Source organism: Mustela erminea, chromosome 4 (assembly GCF_009829155.1).
Source record: "Mustela erminea isolate mMusErm1 chromosome 4, mMusErm1.Pri, whole genome shotgun sequence".
Classification (NCBI taxonomy): domain Eukaryota; kingdom Metazoa; phylum Chordata; class Mammalia; order Carnivora; family Mustelidae; genus Mustela; species Mustela erminea.
In genome coordinates, this window is record NC_045617.1 from 147,456,705 (window position 1) to 147,479,489 (window position 22,785).

Below are 22,785 nucleotides of genomic sequence, written 5' to 3' on the forward strand. Positions count from 1 at the left end.
GAGGATGATAATGCCACCTTCTTCCCTGGGCTGCTCGGAGGACCGCGTACGGGGTAAAGCATGGTGTGCCTGACATCTAGCCAAAGCCCAGGTCCTGTTCACTATTCTTCCTGTCATCCTCTCCCTACGCCTGGAGGAATTGCAGCAGGCCCCTAACTACTATCCTGTTTCTCCATCTCCTCACCTGCACATTGTGAATAATAGTACGTTTGGAAGCACTTCGCAAATGCCAGAAACTTCTGAGTACTAAGCCCACTGTGTTGGCAGATGCCTTTGAGGGGAACATACGCGGAGGGACAGGGAAGCCATGGAGCACTCGCGGGCAGTGGGGCAGCGGCTGAGGGTGACAGAGGGAAGCACATGACCGAATGGGAAGAAATAAAATAAAAAATAAAAAATAAAAAATAAAAAAAATTCTTCCCGAATCGGAAGAAATAAAATAAAAAATAAAAAATAAATAAAATTTATTTATAAAATAAATAAAGGGGTTAAGACCCCTCAAACCAATACCAGTGATTTTGCAAGGCTCCCAGGAGACCTCAGCTCTCTGGAGCGGCTCTGGGGGGGTGCAGATCTTGGTACTGCTGGCCCCTGTGGTTTCCAAGGAGACAGGACAGTCACAGCCTGATGCTGGACAGATGGCAGATGTGTAAATATTTGTTGATGAAGAGATTATAGCCCGTTTCTTTCAGAGTGGTAAGGAGAGGGGGCCGCAGCACTGGGGAGAAGCTGGGGAAGGAACTCCTGGATGTTTCCAGAACCCCATTTATGCAGCTTCAGCTAATGGAAAACTAGTTTGCTCTCCTGAACAGGCTGCAAGGGCAGACCTTCTCCCAGAGGGCATTCTCCCTCAGGCCAGGAAATGCCAAGAGGCCAGTGGGAGAAGGGCAGGCTCTGCTGCTCTTCCACAAGCTCCTGTGGAAAAGGGCGGGCGCTGTGTTTGCAGGGGAGGGAACCTGGGTGTCTCAGAGTCGTCACGATGCCCGTCGATGTGAACTATAAATAGGGTCCGTTAAATAAGTTCAACATCACTACTTTAGATTGAAATATTTTTAATCCATTTTGTTCAAAGTTGATGGAGACTGGTTTCCCAGAAAGCCAACTGTGAGATAGACAATGTTGTGCAAGAGGGTTATTGGGACACGCTCCTGGGATCAACACCGATGGAGAGGAAGGAAGGAATTGGGATTGGGCAGAGGGCAAAGTTGAGCTACGATGCTCTGGAGAGGTCTGGACATGGGGTGACCTTCCACAGCTGTCCTGGTTTGGAAGACCAAGCCCCCCTCCTGTTCACCTTGATGGAGGAAAACTACCCATCTTCTCACTTCTGACCAGAGCTGCGCCCGTTAACATGTGTCCATGCCAGCCTCAAAGATGACAATTTACGCTGAAGTTTGAGCCCTTGGTCCAACTCTCGGAACTATCTGCTCCTCCAAATAAATTTGATTTTTAAATTTTAGGCACTTCCCGGAGCCAACGAGAAAGACTTTCAGGGCACGCATGGTTTAGGAGATAGAACACAGCTCTGGAGACAGCAGGAGGGACTCTGTGCTACAGAGAAGAGCCACTTCCTTTTCATTTCCAGAAGCATCTGCCCAACCCTGTGGGGCCTAGGGCAGCTCCTAGAGCCCATCTCTCACCTTGCTTGAACCTTCTAGTCTCATGAGGTCTAGTGACCCCTTCTCAGAATAAAGACTTTATAGAAATACAATTTTATAGGAATACAGTTTTATAGAAATAAAAACAGGATATGGAGTCTTACAAAGAAAAGTAACTATACTTAAATTCAGGTAGTTAAATTTTTTTTAAATTTTTGATTTAGAAATGGTAGGCACTGGTGCCCCCTTCAAGGTACTCAGGATGGGGTACACTGCTTCGTTCCTGCAGGCCTGTCTCCCTGTCCTCGTAAACCAGGGGTCCAGATTCTCCCAAACTTTCAGAGGCCGGTTTTTGGCTGCCCTCTGACTCCTCTCCAGGCCCTGACCCGCACCTGACAATGCTGGCCAATGCCACGTGCAGAGTAGACCCCAAGGGGCCGATGTGAAACTCAGGAAAAGCACCATTGGAAGGTCGGCCTGCCTGATGTAGCCACTGGTGACCCAAACAAGCCGAGGGGACTCTTGGATTATTTGGCCCCTGCCCACCACCCCTGGGATGGGCTGTGATGTAGCCTCAGTCTTCATTCCGGGCGTGCACATGGCACAAGCAGGAAAATCATTCTGTCATGGGAAGATTCCAGGACTCCTCCCAGCAGCCGTTCTGCTTCTGTTTAGGGACTTTTCTGGGAGGCTCAGGACCCCTCTATGCTCAGGCCCCTGCCATCTGGCCAGGCCAGTGGGCTCCCTGGGCTGTGCGACTCCTGGTCTGCTCTCTCGCAGTCTCTGTACTTGGCTTCACTGGGCCCTGAAGGAAGGCACGGCTCCCTTCACTTCTGCTGTGCTTGACTGACGTGGGTCCTGGAATCGAGGTGTGGGCGGGTCGCCAAAGTCCTAGAGGACCTGAGCAGTCAGTCCACTCTGTCTTGAAGGTATCTTTCTCTTAGAGACATGCAATAAGTTGACACAGACTGAATCTTTGTATCCTCCCCAAATTCTTAGGGGAAGTCCTGTCCCCAGTGTGATGGCATCCGGGGGTGGGGCATTAGGGTGCTGATTAGGTCATAAGGGAGCCTCGCAAATGGGATTCCTGCCTTTATTTTTTTTTTTTAAAGATTTTTATTCATTTATTTGACAGACAGAGATCACAAGTAGGCAGAGAGGCAGGCAGGCAGAGAGAGAGAGAGAGGAGGAAGCAGGCTCCCTGCAGAGCAGAGAGCCCTATGCGGGGCTCGATCCCAGGACCCTGGGATCATGACCTGAGCCGAAGGCAGAGGCTTTAACCCACTGAGCCACCCAGGCGCCCCGATTCCTGCCTTTAAAAAAGAGACAGCAGAGACCTCCCTTGTCGCTTCCACCGTGTGACGACAAGGTGAAGACAGCCATTTATGAACCAGGAGGCTGGACCTCAGCAGACACCAAGTCTGCCGGCACCTTGAGCTTGGACTTCAGCCTCCAGAAGCAGGAGAAAGAAACATTTGTGGCTTAAGCCGCTGAGTCTCCGGTACTTTTGTTAGAGTGGCCTTAAGGGACCGAGACATAAATTCTCTACTTTACTCACAAAACACACAAACAAAAGCCCACAGACTTTGAGGAAAGTGCACTGACCTTCAGCTCAGCAGACATGCACCACATGTTCTTGAACTTGGCTGAAGGACACAGGGTCTGGAGGATGGTGGGGATTCCGGTTCTCCAGGAAGCAGAGGCCAAGGTGGGGTGAGCCTGCAGAGATTGATTTATGGGGGAAAGGTCCGTGAAGGATAAATGTGGGGGGAGTGGCAGGCGAGGGGCCCCTCACGCCTGATGCTGGTTACTCACCTGTAGAAGGCAAGGGGAAAGGAGACTTGGGTGGAGAGAGCTTGGGCGCCGCCCAGAGATAGTCCTGGTCAGGCAGTGGAAGGTCCTAGAGTAAAGGTTGCCCAGCAGAAGCCAGGGAGGAGTGGCTGTGGCATGAGCTCTGTGGGGGCCAGACAGGGGAAGCAGGTGGAGACTGTCACCCCCGGCCCCCGCCCTCTCCCCAGCAGCACTTTCCCTCAAACAGCCATCTCGACAGGGAGCTCCTGACCAACATCGTGAAGGGAAATGAGAGATTCTCGCTTGGCCGCTTGCCTCCTGGTCCACAGGCTGGACCACTATATACTCCAGATCTTCTATTATTGCTTAAAAATAGGCAACGGCTCCTCTTTGCACGCAGTCAGGTTCCAACTCCTTAATAAAGCACCAAGGCCAGTCACTGCGGGGCCTTCTCTCTGTTCTCTCAGCAACAGTTCCTGTGCCGAAACCCAGGGATTTCCGGTGTGGTCTTCAGCACATACTGTTCCAGGGGAGCAGGACCTCGTTTGCTCTGCGACGAGCACACGCCGTCTGGTGTCACCTGGTCCTAGTATGTATTTACAGGGGACACTCCTGTGAATCCAAGTTCCTGGACTTAGGGATGGTATGACTCTACGGCCTGCACATGTCCTCTCCTCTGTGGCCTCCTGAGCACCACAGACACGAACTCCCCCTTCCCACTGTGGTCCGCTGACAACCGACGTCGGCTCAATCACCCGGTATACGGCTGTTAGTTCACCGAGGGCCATCTTTGCCCTCATGTTTCTCCTACTTTGACAGCCATTAGAGACATTAGAGCTGTCCTCTCCCATGGGCATTGATGCCAGCAGAGCTGCAATGGAAGAAAACTACCTTACGCCGGTCTTCACAGAATCTCTTGCCGTGGCAGCAAACCATTTGGTCCACATTTCCTGGCCCTCAGTCTATGCCAGCTATGTGTGCAATTGGGGGGGTGGGGGACAGTCATGTCCAACAAGCCCCAACTGGTAGGATTCTTCTTGCCAACAGTCAACCACACAGCTTGTAAATTCAAAACATTCATCGCTCACGCTTGCCCCCCTTACAAGACCCTTGATTTGAGGTAACAGGAAGTGGAGTAAACTCATAAACTTTTGATTAATTTCATTTTTTTTCCCCAAAGGTGAAAGCAGGCAATGCACTAGCAAGCTGTATTTATTATGGGTCTAATAGGTTTGGTTATCTGGAGTCTGCTCATTCTGGATTTTAGAAATAAGAACAAAGTTCATTACCACAAGCCAATCCTAACTTTAAAAAGTAACCAGAGGGGGCGCCTGGGTGGTGCCATTGGTTGTGTGTCCGACTTTTGGTTTCAGCTCAGGTTATGATCTCAGGGTCTGAGATCGAGCCCCACATCAGGCTCCACGCTCAGCAGGGAGTCTGCAGAGGATTCTCTCTCCCTCTTCCTCTCCCCCTCCACCCCTCCTGTTCTCTAAAATAAACCTTTGAAGAAAAAAAAAGTAACCAAAGGAGGTCAAAATTCCACTTGTAAAATCTTTTTATTGATATAAATATACATATGAATAAAATACCTCAGCCTGTAATGTAAGTGAATTTTTGTGAAATGTCTTAAAAAGAGTAGTATTTTGATTTTTTACAGGGGTCAAAGTATTCTTTCTTCAAGTCATACATTAAAAGCTCATATGCAGACAGAAATTAAAGGCCTTCAAAGATCACAAATATTCATAAAACTTCATTCCAATCAACTATGTACATTAACCCGGGCACATGGTAGTGTCAGCCGTGGGCCTCTTTCACTCTGTTCCTCACTGTGCTTACTGACGGTCCTGCAAAGGTCACCGACCAAATTTAAATGTACAATTCCACATCAGGAAGGAAGAAGTTCCCCATGGGAGAATGTAAAAACCATAGCCGAGATCTAATATATATAATTTATACAAATTATTTATTAGTGTGCTCTGTTAATATACTCACAATGTGCAATTGCATACATCAAGAATAAACCTATCGAGTCAAGTGCAGATGTGACACGGGTACCCACGGCAGTGTCCCACGGTCAGCCGATGGTGTTACCTGCGTGAGTTATGTGTCCAGTTCCTCTGTTTACTTCCCCAAACTCATCCTGCAGGGCAAACTGTAGCTGCCTCAGAGAAAATTCAAGTAGGATGCATGGAGAGTTGCTGGCATTCACTGAAGGCAGATGAAGAAATGCTTCAAACTCAAATGCCAAGGTGGGGAGAAGACCCCTCAACGGGTCCATTTCTGTTTTCAAAAAGTAAGTAAAGAAAGAAGGAGAAAGAAAAGAAAAAAGCACCAAGAGAAGAGCGTCGGAAGTAGGAAGAGGTGCTGCCCTTGATTCCCCTCTGACGGCTAACCGAGCACCCTGTGCCGTTGGCACGGGGGACCTTTACACAAAGATAAACTCTTTTTCCGCTTCTTCACCAGAGTCGCTGGACTTGCCGCCCTGGCGGCCATCTTTACTGGATGACCATTGCTTCTGTTCTTGATACTCCTGGGGCTGCTGGCCCCAGCTTCTCCTTGAAACTGAAACAGAAAGGGAAGGGGGTCATTATAATTGAGGAACAAGGTACAGTCAATGGCCTGACCAGTAATGGGGTGAGATGCAGGGGCTCCAAGAGGCAGGAGGGCTTTGGGGGGGGAGTGGACACAGAAACAATTCACCAACTACGTGTAGAGACTCGAGACGAAAATTAAGAAAAACAAAACAAAACAAAACAGAAAGAGAAACAAAAGAAGAAAACATAAAAAGCCCAGTCTATGAGAGGGTAAACCTCTCATAGCTGTGGCTGCGAATCTGGGGGTAAGGATGGGGGAAGAGAAAGAGCCCCTCTGACCCCTCACGCCCCTTGTGTGGCCAAGAGAACAAGACAGAGCCTAGTGGAGGTGTGGCCAGACAGATGTCCCTCATGATGCCTTCTGCCACCATCTAGAGTTAGCTTGCCTCTGCTCTGGGGCCAGGACTTGAGGAAGGGCCCAGCAACTGTGGTGAGACCTTTCCAAGCCTTGGCAAACCTCGGTCTTACTCTCTAGGAAGACAACCATTTAAAGTCTTGTCAAAGGAATGAATACCACTGATGGTGCAATCAACTCTTTTGGAACTAGCCTCTGGAAAACAGGAGTGCCAGGACTGTTCCCTGCTCTGATCACATATAAACATGAAGGATCCCCTGCGACTTGACAAGGCAATGGTGGTAGACCAGTTGCTGGAACGGAGCCTTTGGTATCAGTCATGTCAGACAGGCTCCGCTCTATGATTGCTGCTCCTCACAGCTACTCTGGAAGACAGGTTTTGTAAATGTGGAATCTGGGTTGACACTGGACATCTCTCTTGGGTCGCTTGGATGGCTCATTTGGTTGAGCATCTGACTCTTGGTTTTGGCTCAGGTCATGACCTCACCTCAGGGTCCTGAGATCAAGCCCCTCATCAGGCTCTGCATTCAGTGGAGTCTGCTGGAGATTCTCTCTCGCTCTGCCCCTCTCCCTGCTCACATGCCCTCTCTCTCTCTAAAACAAATAAAATCTTAAAAAAATAAATGGAATCTCGGGCGCCTGGGTGGCTCAGTGGGTTGAGCCGCTGCCTTTGGCTCGGGTCATGACCTCAGGGTCCTGGGATCGAGTCCCGCATCGGGCTCTCTGCTCAGCAGGGAGCCTGCTTCCTCATCTCTCTCTCTCTCTGCCTGCCTCTCTGCCTACTTGTGATCTCTCTCTGTCAAATAAATAAATAAAATCTTTTTAAAAAAAAAATAAATAAATAAACTGAATCTCTCCTTCAAAGACCCTGTTCTTTACAACTACAGCACAGCTTCACTGGTACCACACATCTAGTGTACAGATCCCACTTAATTAAAAATACCAAGCCACAGGCCGGTTAAGCAACTGACTGAACCACCCAGGGGTCCCCCAAATGAATAATTTTTAAAAATGTGACCTCTTTATACCTAACACCTCAGATGGAAAAGTGATGGAGAAATATCACAACTGATTTTATTTTTTAGCTTGAATCGTGTAAAAAAAAATAAATGTCCTTTGATAGTTGTCAACAAATCAGTTTTGGGGAAAAAGGTAAAATAGGTTTCTATACATAGCTTGTCCTTTATCACAAAATCAATATGATAGTAATACACAAAGAGTCCTCTAAATTCTCAACTTTTGCGTGTGCAATATGCACAGGAGGAAGTGGAGCGGGTTTACAGTATCTTCATTGCGAGGACACTTTGCAATAATCTGACCCCCAAATAGAGCATTACTAGGGAAATCTTGCTAGAAAATTCTAGTGATTCCCTCTTAAAACCAAAGTGACTTTTTCCTGTCAGGTGACTCAAAAATAAATTTCCAACACTACAGGTTCAAAAGAAGAAATAAACATGGTGATACACTGCTTTTTGTCTTCAAAGCAAACATACTGGCTCGAATTCTTAGATTCAAAAGGTTTACATCCCTCCCAGTAGTTTAGCTTCCTCAAAATCCCGGGCCTAATTCATGGTCTGTGACATCAGAGTACTCTCTAAGAATGGAGAAATTCATGCCATCAACAATGTTTATGCCACAGGTAAAAACAGAGCACCACGGACCAAGGTCGCTGGGGCATAGCTAATGAAATTCAGGGAGATCTCACACTGGAGTCTTCCTGCAGAAAGCGGACTATCCTTCAATGTCCTTCAATCCACATCCAAGTGACAATGATTCTGAGTCCTCCAGGGCTAGGGTCAGGGCGAGGGGCGGAGTACAGAAAGATACAGCAAACACTGGTTAACAGGCTGGGTTTTAGGTTGGTAATGTGGACTTAGTATCAGTTATGAAGGCACAAATTTTAATTTGTCCAACATAGTCCCTGAGACAAATAACACGGTCTTTCTAGGGGCCCGACAAAACAGTTCACTAAGGCAGTGATACTGTTTAAAAATTCATTCTAAGGCCCCTGGGTGGCTCAGTGTTACGCATCTGCCTTCAGCTCAGGTCATGATCCCAGGGTCCTCGGATCGAGGCCTGCATCGGGCTCCCTGCTCGGCAGGGAGTCTGCTTCTCCCTTTCGCTCCCCCCCCCCCCCGCCCCCCAGCTCTCTCTCTCTCTCTCAAATAAATAAAAAGTCTTTAAAAAGTCCACTCTAAAAATATTCACTCTCACTGAATAAACTCTAACACTTGTGAATGTGATCATGAAACTAGCTGGCATTTCCTTGGCGTTGTAATGAGGCCCGTGAGCAGACAAGAGACCGAAGGAGGTGAGATCAGGGAACGAGAATCAGACCCGCAGCCAATCCGCTCACTCTCCAGACGCCTGCCTTCTCATCAGCCCAGATCACGGGTGCCAACAACGTCGTAGGCAGAATGTTCTTTGTCAAGTTTGTTTTCCAGTCCTCCGGCACCAACTGTTTTGGTTACATATAATTAGGATGCTGACTGCAATGATACTGAAGTAGGTCTGGTCAAAGCTCCCGCTAATGAACAGTCCAAATAAGACTATGTCTGCTTGAAACCTAAAACTCTGGAAATCATTTTAAAATATTTATAAAATCCAGGCTTTTTTCCCCCTTTTTTTAAAAACTAATTCAGATGAACCTTCTGCTAGGCAGCCCGATGTAATGCCTGACTTTACGCATGATAAAAAAGAAAAATTAGATTGTTTCACTCCACTTCTTCAATGCAAGTAGCCGTGAAGCCAACATGTTAGGGCATCTCCATACATGTCACCTATGCACGAGTTTACTGCCATCCCACGTACCATTAAAATGATAAAAAATACTTGTGTAACTGAACAGGTAATTTATTCAACACAAACGCTTCGTGTATACTCACCTCCCATCTACAGTGCCAATGATTGGTGCAGAGAGGCTCAAACATGAAATCTGTCATTCTTGAAGATGTTTTGACTTTGCATACACACACACACATACATGTATACACATATACACGTGCTAATTTTAAAGCTTCCAAAATGTGCATATAAATTCAGAACTTGAAAACTACAGCTTTTCTCCATTTTAAGCTCCATGAGCATTCATATTTCCCAGGAGGAAAACATGATGACCTTAAAAATAATATTAAGTAGCCAGCCCTGATTTTTTTTTTAATGTTTTCTGGTAAGAGCCAAAATTGCAGACCAACTGTTAATTTTTTTTTTTGAAGAACTTTTAGGGGTAGTAGAATCCAGATCTGGTGGGGAAAAAAAAAAGGTAAAACAGAGCACCAGCTTACAGACCATAAGCTAAAGCTGGGTACTGGTTGGCTCTGGGTTGGATAATGGAAGAAGCAGATGACGGATAAAAGGAATGTCAGAAGAAGACGGCCTGTACAAACAGGATACGTTGTGATACACACAAAGCCAAAACCACCTATTTTCTTCAAGAAAATAGGACACACTCTAATGACAACATCACAGCTTATCATTAAACTCAAGACAGGTAAGGGGATGAAATTCAAAAGTGACAGAGAGTTCCAGTAAAAGAAAAGGAAGCATTTTATACCTGTCAAGTCAAAACGAAATAGCCACATAATTAAGACAGTAATCATGGTAAAACTACGCAGCATGCTTTGAGAACAACAGCCTCTGTTTGTTACACGGTACTTGATTTAGGAAAAGAAAAAAGCTGTTTTAGCATCAACAAAGTTGCTCATGAAGGATTTAGAGGAAGGCACACAGCACGTGTGACAGCATCGCTCTGCCGAATGCCATTTGTTAGCCAGGAACTAACTATTCAGAAAGCAGACTGCTTTGCGGTTCTCAAGGATGAACACAGGAGTTGGCACTAACAAAACAAAATTCAAATCTCTGACATTAAATGACTTTAATTGAAGCTCCCGTAAAAATCACATTTTTGGGGGTTCCCATCCGTATTTCAAGAAACTGAGGCAGGAAAGCAAATACAAGATGGTCCTGTTGAATTCCATGAAACTTGGATGCAGCCCACGATGGTGAGGACTGTAGGCTGAAGAGGTCATGGAAAAATCTGCAAAGGGCACAGAATTCCTTGCCTTCCTATGATTTGGTTTATGCCTGTCATCAGCCTCTTTTCACTATCTCAGGGCCTTCCTGCAGGGTCAGTGTGGTCCTGGGGGCGGTCTCGGTATGTGTGCTGTGTGAAGTGTTTTCAGTGGCTTCTCAAAAGCAGGGACAATGTGTCACCTCAAGGCACCTTCTTCCTGAGAGAAGTCAACTGATACAATAGTTCAAATGCAAATTTTCAAAATCTAGAAACATCTGTGTAACCTCATCAGAAGAGGTCACACAGAGACAGAGCTCCTGTTTCAACAGACTCTAAGAACTCTACCTCTCTTCAGAAAATGTCTTGGGCATTCATTGATGTAATTTTTCTACTGCTTGAACAGATTTTCTAGAAAATATCAGAGGCAATCTCTTACAGAGAGAAGAGTTATTGTAAGCACGTGTCTATTGTAAGTTATCGTAAGGATGTGTCTAAAAGCAAACACACAGGAAATCCATGTGTGCGCACGTGCGCGAATGTGTGTGCCAATAAGACTTTATGTACAAAAACAATGGGTCATAGTGTTTGTTTGTTTGACTGATTATAGGGTCAACCACAGTAGTGTCTGGGGCATCACTGGTATTTATTTATTTTAAATTTTTAATTGAAGTATGGTTGACCTAGTAGTTTCAGGAAATCCTCTAAAAGTTTCTCTAGGTAGGGCACGTGCTACCTGCTGGCCCAGGCAGAACGTTCGTATGTGACCTATGCTGTGGACAGCGTCCTTCACTCCATCTGGTCCCCCCAGCATCTAGCTGGTGTGTGCCAGATCTCCAGGCAAGTCAGAGCTTATGGCTCATCCAACCGCATTGGCCAAGAAAGCTGGCTCCAGAGGTAGTTGCCCGTGGGGCACCAGTAGGTGCTTTTTTGTTGTTTTGGTTTTTAAGCCTCTGTCAAGGGAAGTTCTCAAAGACAGTGAGTGGTCCCCATTTGAGCCATCGTAGGGGACTCAGTGGGTTGTTAAGCTGGAGGGTGGGTCACGAGAGTCAGACTATCAGTTAAGGAAGTGCTGGAGTTCGAGAATGGCTTCTCCTTTTGCAATAAAAAAGAGTTAGCCCCATAATAAGATCATGCCCACTGACTTGCTGTCCAGGGTGTTAAGAAGGCTGTGAGGGGCCGGGCCATGCCCTTCATCACTGGGACTCTAAGCACACTCACATGCTAACTGCCCCATAGAGTTTTACAGGAAGACAAGTGCCCTGTTTCAAGGGAAAAAGTATTTCCAAGGAATCTCACTTATCAGGATATTTTATGTATCTTTTTTTCTTTTATGACACAAAGACACCCTTTCAGATTTTTCCAGGTAAGTTTATAAAAAGTGATCAGCCGGGAAGATCATCAGTACTGAGTCACAGAAAACACATCTCCTCTCCGGATCAGCTACGCTTGCTCTAACATCGCCCCTGCTGGAGATTAAAGCCGACTGGAAATCTGTCTCCTTTTTTGTCTCCTGGGACTCTTCAGCTGCACTGAACATGGCAGAGTTTACCATTTACCATAGTGTCCAACGGAAGACAGATGCCAACGAGTTGTAAAGTTGAATAAACTGTTCTCAGAGGTTGAAAAGTTAATTGGTACTTTTTCTGTCTCCCTAAGGGGTCCTCAAATGTCCCAGGAGAGGTCGTGGGCATGGTGTGAGGTCTGCATTTAGTCCTGGCTTTTTATGGCTCCTTTCCCAAAAGCATGTAAGGTAAGGTGTTACGGCCAATACTCGAGAAAGGCAGAAACTGTGTTACTCTCAGAATCTCTGATCCGATCCCAATTACAATCTAACAGAAGAGTAGAGAGATCGAGACAACAGGAGGTATGACCCCAAATATAAAAATGAACCTACATGGTCACAAAATTTTGAAAGGACAAGTCACCCTACCCCAAAGTAACTTGATCCTCCTCCTGACGGTTTCTGATTTTAGATTTTTAAGTTTATACTTTTTTTTTTTTTTACTCCAAAGGGAAGGACCATCCTGTTGCCATTTAGGAAAAAGAAAAAACACAAAAAAAGCAGTTGTCCGAATTAATCCCTGGACTGGTCCTGGGAGAGAAGTTACTCAATTAAAGTTCGGTTTTGTTAGTGCCAGTCCGGAAGCTTTGGGTCAGCGAGGGATGATAACCGAAGGCTCTAACCATTTGTTGGCTGTGACTTCCTGTGCCCAATTGCATTCACTTCCTCTTCTGCAATGGTGGAGTACAGTTTTGAAGATCTTTTCCCTCCACTGGAAGGCTTGTCACTGTCATGATCTGAATGTCTTTTGTAATAATCTCCTCTTTGCACTACTGAGGAAAAGGGATTCGTTTTACCCTTTATATTAGCAAATACATCACTGTGTTGACAAGAATGTTAACGACTGTTAGGATGAACAATTAAATATCAGAGACCCCACCCCACTTAGGATTTAAGGAACCTACAGTGTTGGGCCTGCCCAGATACACCATCACCTACAGAATTCAACAGCCAACATTATGGAAATGTGGTGCAAACATGAGGTGAGCTCTGAGTCTGCCCCCCCCCAGGGGTGCTAACAAAAGGCCCCCCGTGTTACCACTTCTGATTCCAGGATGGATTAACGAAAATCACATTCACTATGGAACAAACCAGAAGAATCATAGCAATTTACCTGTTTCAGAAATTAGTTGGGCACGCTAGTCCGAAGGGAGGCACAGAACAAGGAAATGAAGTAACCAGCATGAATAATGCACAAGAAAACAGGAATGAGAACATCAGGAGTATTTTCTAAAGAAAAAGACAAGGCTCGCCAGCGGCTATCATTCCTGGGCGGGCAGAGCTGGGGAGCTGATAGATAAACAGGTCGGACTCTTATCACCTTGGGCAGACTTTACATACTCCTCTCGGATGCACGCATATTTTCAGTCCAATTTCACTACCAAGTGACAACCACAGTGATCTCTGTGGTTAACTCATTGTGGATCCCCTGGGGAAAACTCTCCAGGCCCTACCTAGAAAGATGGGGGCATGCGTCACCCTCAGTGTTCCCTCTCGAGGGAGAATGAGGAAGGGTGTCAAACATCTACCCCAGAGCTCGGGAATGTCTGAGGGGCAAAGACGTCGCTCAGGGACCCGGGGCAGGCAAGGGCTCGCTGGTATTCACCCACTTGAACCAGGGGCGCCATGACACCCATTTTCAGCTCAGGAGGCTAGTGGCTTCCTCGCGGCCTTGTTTTCGTCGTCCGGGCATCTAGCACACATAGCTTCTCATAAAAGTGAAGCAATTTTCAGAACTTCCTTACAGGTAGCGATGGGAAGTCGACAGTCACAGAAAGAAGGGAAGACGAGGGTAGGCGTGGGGGAGGGGCTGCCCGGGACGCTTGCTGCTGGCTCATGGGTCCGACTGGCCACCAGCCAAGGTTCTGCCCTCTACGCCAAGACTTCCGAGGGCTACGGCTATCACAGCAAACTCTGTTTGTCCTTTCCATGTAAACAGACTCTCGGCACCGGCTACCTCTCATGGCTTTCAGTGCTCTGCTTGACATGAGTGTTCGATCAGCTTTGGTCAAAACTCTACCTTCTTTTATTTATAGCCTACAGGTTGCGGGTGAAGCTTGTACCCACCAAATGAATCCCCAGAACGGAGAGGAGAAAGCAGGCAATGTTTTTCTTTTTTTTTTCTGAATTATTATTATTCTCCCAAGCCACAAAGATAGTACTCAGAAATACTTTCTATTAACTTCAACACGAGACTACCATTAATAACAGAAGAGAGGCCAGGGCGAGAAGATGTCAGAGCCTGAAGGGTCAAGGAATTCTACAGCCATCAGGCCTCTACAAGAAAACCAAGCAGCTTCAAACCATAACAGGAGCCATCGGTTATGCGTGATGACTTGTGTGGCTCTGGAATGTCCTTACAGGTGGGGGCTTCAAGACAGCAATTATATTACTCTGTATGAAGGACAGAACCCAACCGTCCAGAGTGTTTTTAACAGATTGAAGGAAGTGGGGAGGGGCGGCGGAGAGGAATGGTGGGTTGCAGAACACGTCTCGCCTCCACTGATCAGGGAGAGGGCAGCCAAGTCCTGGCATATCTTGCTCTGCTCCAACCCCAGCAAATCAGGTGCAGCCAACTGGGGACAATGATTTCCCGAGGGTGTTCTTGCAGGTGCCACACTTGTGAGAATAAGGAATGCATGACCTCATGATTGAGCAAGCTGCTAGGAGGAGCTGCCAGGTCTCTCGGGCCTGCGGGGGCTGCCTGCGATCATTCACAACCGGGGGGAGCTTTTCTGGGAAATAATGGGACCTAGAGGTCTACAAGTCCCCGAGATGAGGCACAACGTATTTAAGGCACTCCTTACCTGCTGGGAGCCCGTGCAGGAACACCTAGTGATTATAAAGAAGTTAAACCTTGGGTTCGGGTGTCTGGTATATTTTCACTCATTGTGTATGGTCTTTCATTAAGATCCAGGGTCATCAAAAATGTCGATTCAAGTTTCTGAATGAGAAAACTGCTCTGGTTCCAAAAGTTTAGTCCAAGGGATGCTGATTTAAACTCTAAGGTATTAGTTGAGTCCAAGATTAACTCCTTTCTCTTGAAAGGATTCTCCTTGGAGAAAGCGGATGTACTGGAAACGTTTCTTACCTTCCTGGGAAAATGTCCTGGGACTCGGCTGGGGGCTACTCTGGCCATCTCTCTCCTTGTCTGATGGAACTTTCTTCAGGACAGGCGGAAGAAGAGCGATTTTAGAGGAGCCAGGGCTGGATGGAGAGTCTGGGATGTCCTCTGGAGAGACACAAACGCATGAATCAAACTGTTCCACACACCGGATTCCGGAAACATAAGCCAGGCTAATCTTTAAATACGAACGGCCAGTAATTTTTTACAAAGCGTTGTAGAACTTTTTTGGCCAAAACCCAAGTTTTGTGTTCCTGCAGACAACATCTACAAACAGTAGGGGGAAAAGTAATTAAAACTTAGGAAAGGTTAAAATCTCTAAAAAATCACAGATGTGAATTTATCTTGTAGACACAGAATTTCAATGAGCTGGTATTTGAAAATTATGCTGTAAGTGAACTCCATGTTCCTTTTGCCTCAGACTCAGAGGCGGCTGGATATTCCTCAAACATGTGACATTGATAACCCTCCTTCTTCTACCTGCTGCGGAGTCCAGTGAAGCGGTCATGAAATACACATGAACATATGCACGTAGGAACGTGGGTGCGCGCACCTATATAGACCGAGACCACTAAGAATAACTTGGCATGACGGACTTTTAGAACTAGAGGGACTTCGGTGATCCCTGTACAAATGAAGAGATTAACAGTTGACCTGCTGGAAGAAAACAACAACGTCGCTAGGATGTGCAGGCCAGTCTCTTCATCCTAAAGGTTGTACTCTCTCACTTTAACTGAAAGGATGTCCTGAACCGCTCTCCTTCCTCTGCTCTGTGGCTGGCAAGGCTATCCGAACTCGGCATGTGTGCGTGCGTGCACAAAGATGACAATTTTCAGTCAGGCTCTGTTCAGCCTTCTACTTCCGATTCAACTCTCCTACGTGCTCCACTGGATGAAGAGCTATGAGAGCTCTCCCTGCTCGAACAGTCTCTCAGGGTTGTGGAGAGGAAACGAGCGGACCGGGAAGTGCCTGCTGATTTCTCAAGCGCTAGAAAAGCAAACGTCAAGTCTTGATCCAGTAAGTGCTAAAGAACAAATGAACACATTGAACAAACAAATTGAAAAGAGAAGCTCCTTGAGACAGAATACCCGGAATCCAGCTAATCTGACATTCAGAATTCCCAACTGAGGAGCCAAAGTACTGTACGAGCTAGGTCCGTTTTGTAAGAGCCGTTCCCTTATCACAGACTAGAGCTACACCTTGTCGATGAAAATACCGGCCTGATTTTGAGTAGTCATTTAAAACAATTCTTCCAATTATTATTTTTTGGTTTCATTCTCCGCACTCTTTATAACGATACTCTGTGCGCACCAAGAAATGTTCCGTGTTTCCCATCATAACAAACTTCGGTCTGTAAAACGGTCTGAGCAGACTTAGGATGCTCGAAGAGACCTGCTCCAAGGGTCAGAGGCCTGACGTGACCCCAGGGTCCCTCTGCGGCTGTGCTTTGGAGACCAGGCACTGGGTTTCTTGAGGGATGAATGGGTTGTGGAGACCGGCGAGCATTAAGCAGCTGGCCGCTTGGTGAACAAAAGACACGTTTGAGGGAAAATGGGAAAGACCCACAGTGGAATGAATCCCCACAGTGGAAGGTGCGTGGGACACTGCCTTTTTTCTCATTGCACCCGGTCCTCTGCGTGTGGATGAATGACTGTGGTGAGCTGCGTGTCTTTCTTTCTAGCACCCATGCCTACCGGGAGGAGGCTGGTGGGAGTGGTCACCCTGGGGTGTCCGAGCGTCTGGCTGCTGCTCACCAGCTGTGGGACTTGTCCAACTGAGGGTCCTCACCATCCACAGGTGCGGTGGGGACATACGGAGTTCACCCACGTAAAACAGAACAGCGCTTGACACAGTGTTTGGTTAACATCAGCGGGGACGGCGGTGCTGAGGATACTCTGACCCTCTGCACCTTTACCCTTACTTGCCTACTTACGACGAGGGAAGACAATGAAGAGGTTCTATGAGGTTCATTACATTATCCATTTTACTTTTGTTAATGTTTAAAAATTCTCATAGTAGGCCATTGGGGGAAGAAAAAGAGAGAAAAAAGAGAAAAAAAAAAATAAAGGGGGAAAAAGAAAAAAAAAAAAAGCCTGCGAGGGAAGAGCAGTTGTAGGAGAGAAAAAAAGGCAGAGTCTAATCCATTTCTAAGTTTCTTCTACCAGTAGATTTTCTAAACAAGAGTCAGCAAACTTCTTCTGGAAAGGGCCAAACAGTAAATATCTCAGGCCTGCAGGCCAAACGGCCTCGGTCACAACAGCTCTGTTCTGCCGTGTGAGCGCCGAGCGGCGGGACATAATATGGAGACAGATGGCCTGGCCACATGCCGCCAGCATTTCACTTACAGAAACAGGCCCATGGATGGCCAAGCCCTGTTCTAACCCCAAAATATTTCACGTACTATCGGGCAAAAAGAGGAGAACTTACGCTCTCCCTATTTACGGCCTGCATCCTTATGCGGGGCCTCCCGAAGGGTGTGGAGACCCTTGAGGCTGTTTTCAGGAAGCTCAGTGAGGCCCTGCAATGGGCCAGCGCAACACAGGGCTGCCCTCTCGTGTGGCCCTCTAATCTGTGGCCTGAAGGCAGGGGCAGTCTCTGAGGCCCTGCGCCTGGGTGTTGAATAAAGAAACTCGCCAGGGGCGCCTGGGGGGCTCGTGGCTTCAGTGTCTGCCTTCAGCTCAGGTCATGATCCCAGGGTCCTGGGATCGAGCCCTGCATCGGGCTCCTTGCTCAGCAGAGAGCCTGCTTCTCCCTCTGCCTCTGTCTGCCATTCTGCCTGCTTGCGCTGTCAAATAAACAAAATCTTAAAAAAAAAAAAAAAAAAAAGAAGAAAAGAAATTCTTCAGCCTTTGTCCCTGTTGAAATTGCTGGCAGGTTTCTCTGAGCCCTCCTGCAGACCCCTGTGCCCATGGGATCACGGGCAGCTCCCGAACTGTGGGTGGAGTCGCAATCCAGGGAGCCCCGGAAACCGCCTGACCCGGGGGTCACCCCCTTCCCAGCAGAACCCTTACCCGGCCGCGAGGCAGTTCTTGGTTTCTGTGGGATGGTGGGCCGCGCCGCCAGGCTGGGTTTGGGGGACTGCAGCGGGGGCTTCGGGCTGGTTGGAGTGCTGGAAGAGCTCCGCGACCTGGGGCCCACGTCCGCTTTGGGCTCCGCTTTGGCGTTCTTCTCGGGTGTTCCCACACTGAAGCGGCTCTCCGCGACACCTGGGTGCAGCTTAGGCACTGTGATGAGAATGGGGACAAAGAGCACACTTGAAACTCGGAGGAGAAAGAAACTATGAAGCTATGAAGAAATCATTCACAGCTAGGAGAGGTCTGGTACAAACTGCCGTAATCTTCTCCCATACTTTCTCATCACAGGTACTTCCATATGGAAGCACGTCATTCCAGCATGCTTGGAGACTCGAACACGCTGGAAGACTACACTTCTTTGTGGAAAAGCAATGAACTTGGTGGTGCTCTTCCGATCGTTCCTGACTATTCCACAGATGGCAAGCGTCAAGTTCAAGCATGTCCGTGTCCTGCAGGCCAAACGGCCTCGGACAGAGAGCACGCAGGGCTGAAGGCATTGGAAGCACTGAGCTTTTCTCAGATGTGGCACGAGGTGCAGGTACAGGAATGACAAACCACAGGTGCCTCGGTTCTGGATAATCATGAGCAGGTAGGGGTCTGGCTATGGGTCCCCAGCAAGGAGAGCTACACTGATGTCCAGAACCTCTTACTTAGAACCTCCCAATCATGCAAACAGTTTCTGGATGTCATCCTCATCCCACCCCTGCTGGTTGAACATGAGCTACCTTCCAGTTCTTACATAAAGATACCCAAGCTCAACACAGGACTTTGAAGCAGCAAAGCCAGGTTTCTGACATGTCATTTGTAAGTTACTCTTCAGTTCCCTTCAAGCATGTCTTATTCTTTTACTACACCTGAAAAGTCAGAGGACCAAAGGGTAGTGGACATTCATGCTGAAAGAACATTCTTTCATCTCAAACAAATGGGCTACCTTCCACCTCCTGAGTGTGGCTGACTGGACACATTAGACATGGCCCCGTCCTCCCCCTACTCCTCAGATGCCCCCAGTTTGGGAGTTTTCCTCAAAGACATTTCTTCCCTCTGGGAAATTGGAGAAGGTGCCCTGTGCGGGCACACAGCGAGCAGGGCGGGAGACATGGCCTAGGCAGAGCAACATAGCATCCAGGGGAAAGCTGACAATCCACGACACAGGGCCCCATTCTCTCATTCTAGTATTTCTTCTGTCAATCATGTGAGACTCCTGGAACCAGACAGGAAGTGTTTTTCCTTAGAGGGTGATGGTCTTACCTGCCCCACCTCCATCCAGACGTTCTGTGCTGCCCAAGGCCAGGCTGGAGGAATCCTGAGAGATGGCCTCATTCCCAAGCTTCTGAAAAATTCAAGCACACAGTCCCAGGAAAGTGTGTCTTTATTTAAGATGTAAGAAAAAGAACATAAGCAGATCATAAATGACAACAAATAATGTCCCCTTTACTACTCTCATACTGACTGTGTCCCACTTCTTCTGTCTCCCTTAGCCGCCTTCCGGAACAAAGCTTGAATGAGCAGGTTCTGTTCTGTGTTCACAGCTGGGGCTCTGGGGTCCGGAGAGTGGTCAGTTCCTCAGAATGTTCCCCTGGGATGACAGGTGCGCGGGCTGACAGGAAGCTAGGAGGCTTGGGGACAGTTCCAGTTTCCTGTGGGGGTTTTCTGTGGGAATACCTCTACAGGCTCCGCAGCCCCTGATGCTCCAGGCAGCGGGGGCACGGACACTCTGCAAGTTGACGGACCCTCTCTCCAAGTTGAGTTCCCCAAATCAAATTTTAAAAGTAGTGGAAACCTTTTCAACTTAACTGTATAAGATAGGCAAAAAAACTGTGTAAGATAGCCAGCAGGGCCTTCCCTGCCACTGACGCAAAACTACAGGACACAAATATATTGTTTAATCTATTGGCCACGGATGAACAGAATTAATTGTAAAAACCCCAAAATGGGCACCAAAATGCTCAGCGGGTTAAGTGTCTGCTTTGAGCTCAGGTCATGATTTCAGGGTCTTGGGATCGAGTCCCACACTGCGCTCCATGCTCAGCAGGGGAGCCTGCTTCTCCCTCTGCCCCTCCTGCTCAGGCTCTCTCTCGCAAAAATAAAAGACTTTCAAAAAGAAAAAGAAAAAGACCCCAGAGCTCCAGGCAAAGGGGTCTGTGATAGCAAAAGGGGGTGAGGTTAGAAGCTGTTGTCTACGGGAAGGAGCAGGAACTCATGAAGCTAGGCCTCTGCCTCTTCCTTGCAGGGCAGAGAGCCCACCTAAAAGGGGGGGGGGCATCTAGATCCAAAAAGTTACCTGAAATGAAACATCTACGGTTGGCTTAATAAGGCCCAAGTTCCCCAGTCACAAAGACGATCTGCATCTGCCTCCCATTCAAAACCACAATGCAGCTGGGCAGGTAGACCGGGAGGCTGATGACCTTTGGCCTGTCACTTCCCGCTGGGGGCACACTTCCGACAAACTGAGAAGCACAGAGTGGCTGCCGCTTCCCAGCTTCTCACTATTTGTGATGCTCTACGAGAGGTTATCTGAAACTCAGATCAGAGCTGCCTCATCTACCACATGTACCGGTCAGCCACAGCCAGACCCTGGCACAGATCGCCACCCCACGGCCCCGACCACAAGGTCGCAGGTGTCCCGGGCTCCCTCAGCACGACAACGTTAGCTCCTTCGCGGAAGGCGGCTTAGCAGGTCTCCGAGGAGGAATGTGCACACAGGTTCCATGGCTAGAACGTGCACATTGTTTGGCGTCACGGAGGAAACGGGATTCCCAAGGAAAGGAAGCCCCGGTTCCAGGGTCCCAGGCAAGCCCTCGGATCCCACGGGGCAGAGAGGCACGAAGTCCCCGCCTGGACCAGCAGGGGGCGCGCGAGCCCCGGAACAGGGCCCCGCCCAGAGGCGGGGCCTAAGCAGCACCCCGCCCCCCATCTCCTGGCCTCCAGAAGGCAGGGCCACGTGCTCCTGTGCTCAGACACAGGTAAGAAGGTGTGCTGCTTAAACATGGCCAGGACCAGGCTGCGACTAGCAAGCCACCAGCACACGAATCCAAGGGGACACCGGCTTTCGGGCGTGTGAGCGCCGGGCTGGGCTCCGAAAGCCAGGGCCTCCTCATACTTTGCGCCCGGGTGCCCCGCTTCCTCCATTTAATATTTAATCCGAGGAGTTGTGTTTTCTTTCTCCTTCCCGGCTTTCTGAGGAAGTTAACAGGTATCAAAAGCGACCGGGTGGAATAAGGATAAAATACTGCGACATCCATTGTCTTTGAGTGCCAGCAGCTGAGGTGGCGGCCCCCAAGAAAAGATGGGGGCTCTCTGCATTCAGTACTTGTTACTCGCCTTTGTTAATAAAAGAGAAGTGCCATGTGCTCACATTCATGGCTCTTTTCCTTTAAATACATGTATTAAATGTGAAGAGTGTAAAGAAAATTATTCAAGAGTGAAGACACCATAAATTTTAGCAACAGTATACTGACCAATGGGGCTTATGCTGCTTTTATGAAGAATACAGTCATTTTAGGGGAAAATATTTTTATACTAATTTTTTAATGTTTGATTGTTGTTAAGAGAGCCAGTTCATGAGGCAGGGGAGGGACAGTAGGGGCAGAGAGAGAATCTCAAGCAGGCTCCCTGCGCAGTGCAGAGCCCAATGGGATCAGTCCCATGACCCTGAGATCATGACGTGAGCCAAAATCATGACTCAGATGCTTGACTAACTGAGCCACCCAGCTGTCCCTTAAACTAATTTTTGAAAATCCTTCCTATTATTTTATTATTCTGATAGAATATTCCCGACCAGTTTGAATTTCCAATTCAGGCATTGTTCCCACAGCCATTTGCTCACTTCATGTCCCTGTGGCACCTTTTGGTAATTTACAGTATTTCAAACTCTTTCGTGATTGTTCTGTTTGTTAGGGTGATCTGCAGTGTTACTGTTGTAATTGTTCTGGGTGCCAGGAACTGTGCCCAAATAAGGCAGCGAGCTTCATGGATAAATGTCGTTCATGTTCTGACTGCTCCACCAACCGGCTGTTCCCCCGTCTCTCTCCCTCTGCTCATGTCTCCTCACGCCTCCCTATTTCTAAGACACAACAATACTGAAACGGGGCCAAGTAATTACCCTACAACGGCCTCTAAGTGTTCAAGTGAAGGAAGAGTTACACATCTCCCTTTAAACCAAAACCTAGAAATGACTAAGCTTCATGAGGAAGGCATGTCGAAAGCCCAGACAGGCTCAAGGCCAGGTCTCTTGTGCCAAGGAGTTACCCAAGTCGGGAATGCAAAGGAAAAGTTCTTGAAGTAAATGAGAAGTGTTATTCCAGTGAACACATGAATGGTTAAGAAAGCAAAACATCGGGCTCTCTGCTCAGCAGGGAGCCTGCTTCCCCCTTTCTCTCTGCCTTTCTCTCTGCCTACTTGAGATCTCTATCAAATAAATAAATAAAAAAATCTTAAAAAAAAAAAAAAAAAAGAAAGCAAAACAGACATGGCTCACGTGGAGACAGTTGGAGCAGTCTGGACAGAAGATCACACCAGCCACCACTACCCTTAAGTCAAAGCCTCATCCGGAGCAAGGCCCTGACTCTCCAGCTCCATGAAGGCCTGAGGGAGGTGAAGACGCTGCAGAAAAAAAGTCTGAAGCTAGCGGAGGGCAGGGGTGTCATGAAGTTGAAGAAGTTCCAGAACAGAAAAAT

General features: G+C 47.8%; 1 protein-coding gene across 1 annotated transcript in view; it reads right to left on the minus strand.

Moving 5' to 3' along the window:
• Nucleotides 1-4,926: 4,926 nt before the first annotated feature.
• Nucleotides 4,927-22,785, minus strand: part of CARMIL1 (capping protein regulator and myosin 1 linker 1) — a 300,014-nt gene continuing 282,155 nt past the window's right edge. The window contains exons 34-37 of the mRNA XM_032341268.1: nt 19,358-19,439; nt 18,047-18,259; nt 15,003-15,143; nt 4,927-5,951 (exon numbers count right to left, since the gene is read on the minus strand). Of these exons, the coding sequence (XP_032197159.1) occupies nt 5,815-5,951; nt 15,003-15,143; nt 18,047-18,259; nt 19,358-19,439 (573 nt within the window). The 3' untranslated portion in view covers nt 4,927-5,814. The remainder of the gene's footprint in view (nt 5,952-15,002; nt 15,144-18,046; nt 18,260-19,357; nt 19,440-22,785) is intronic.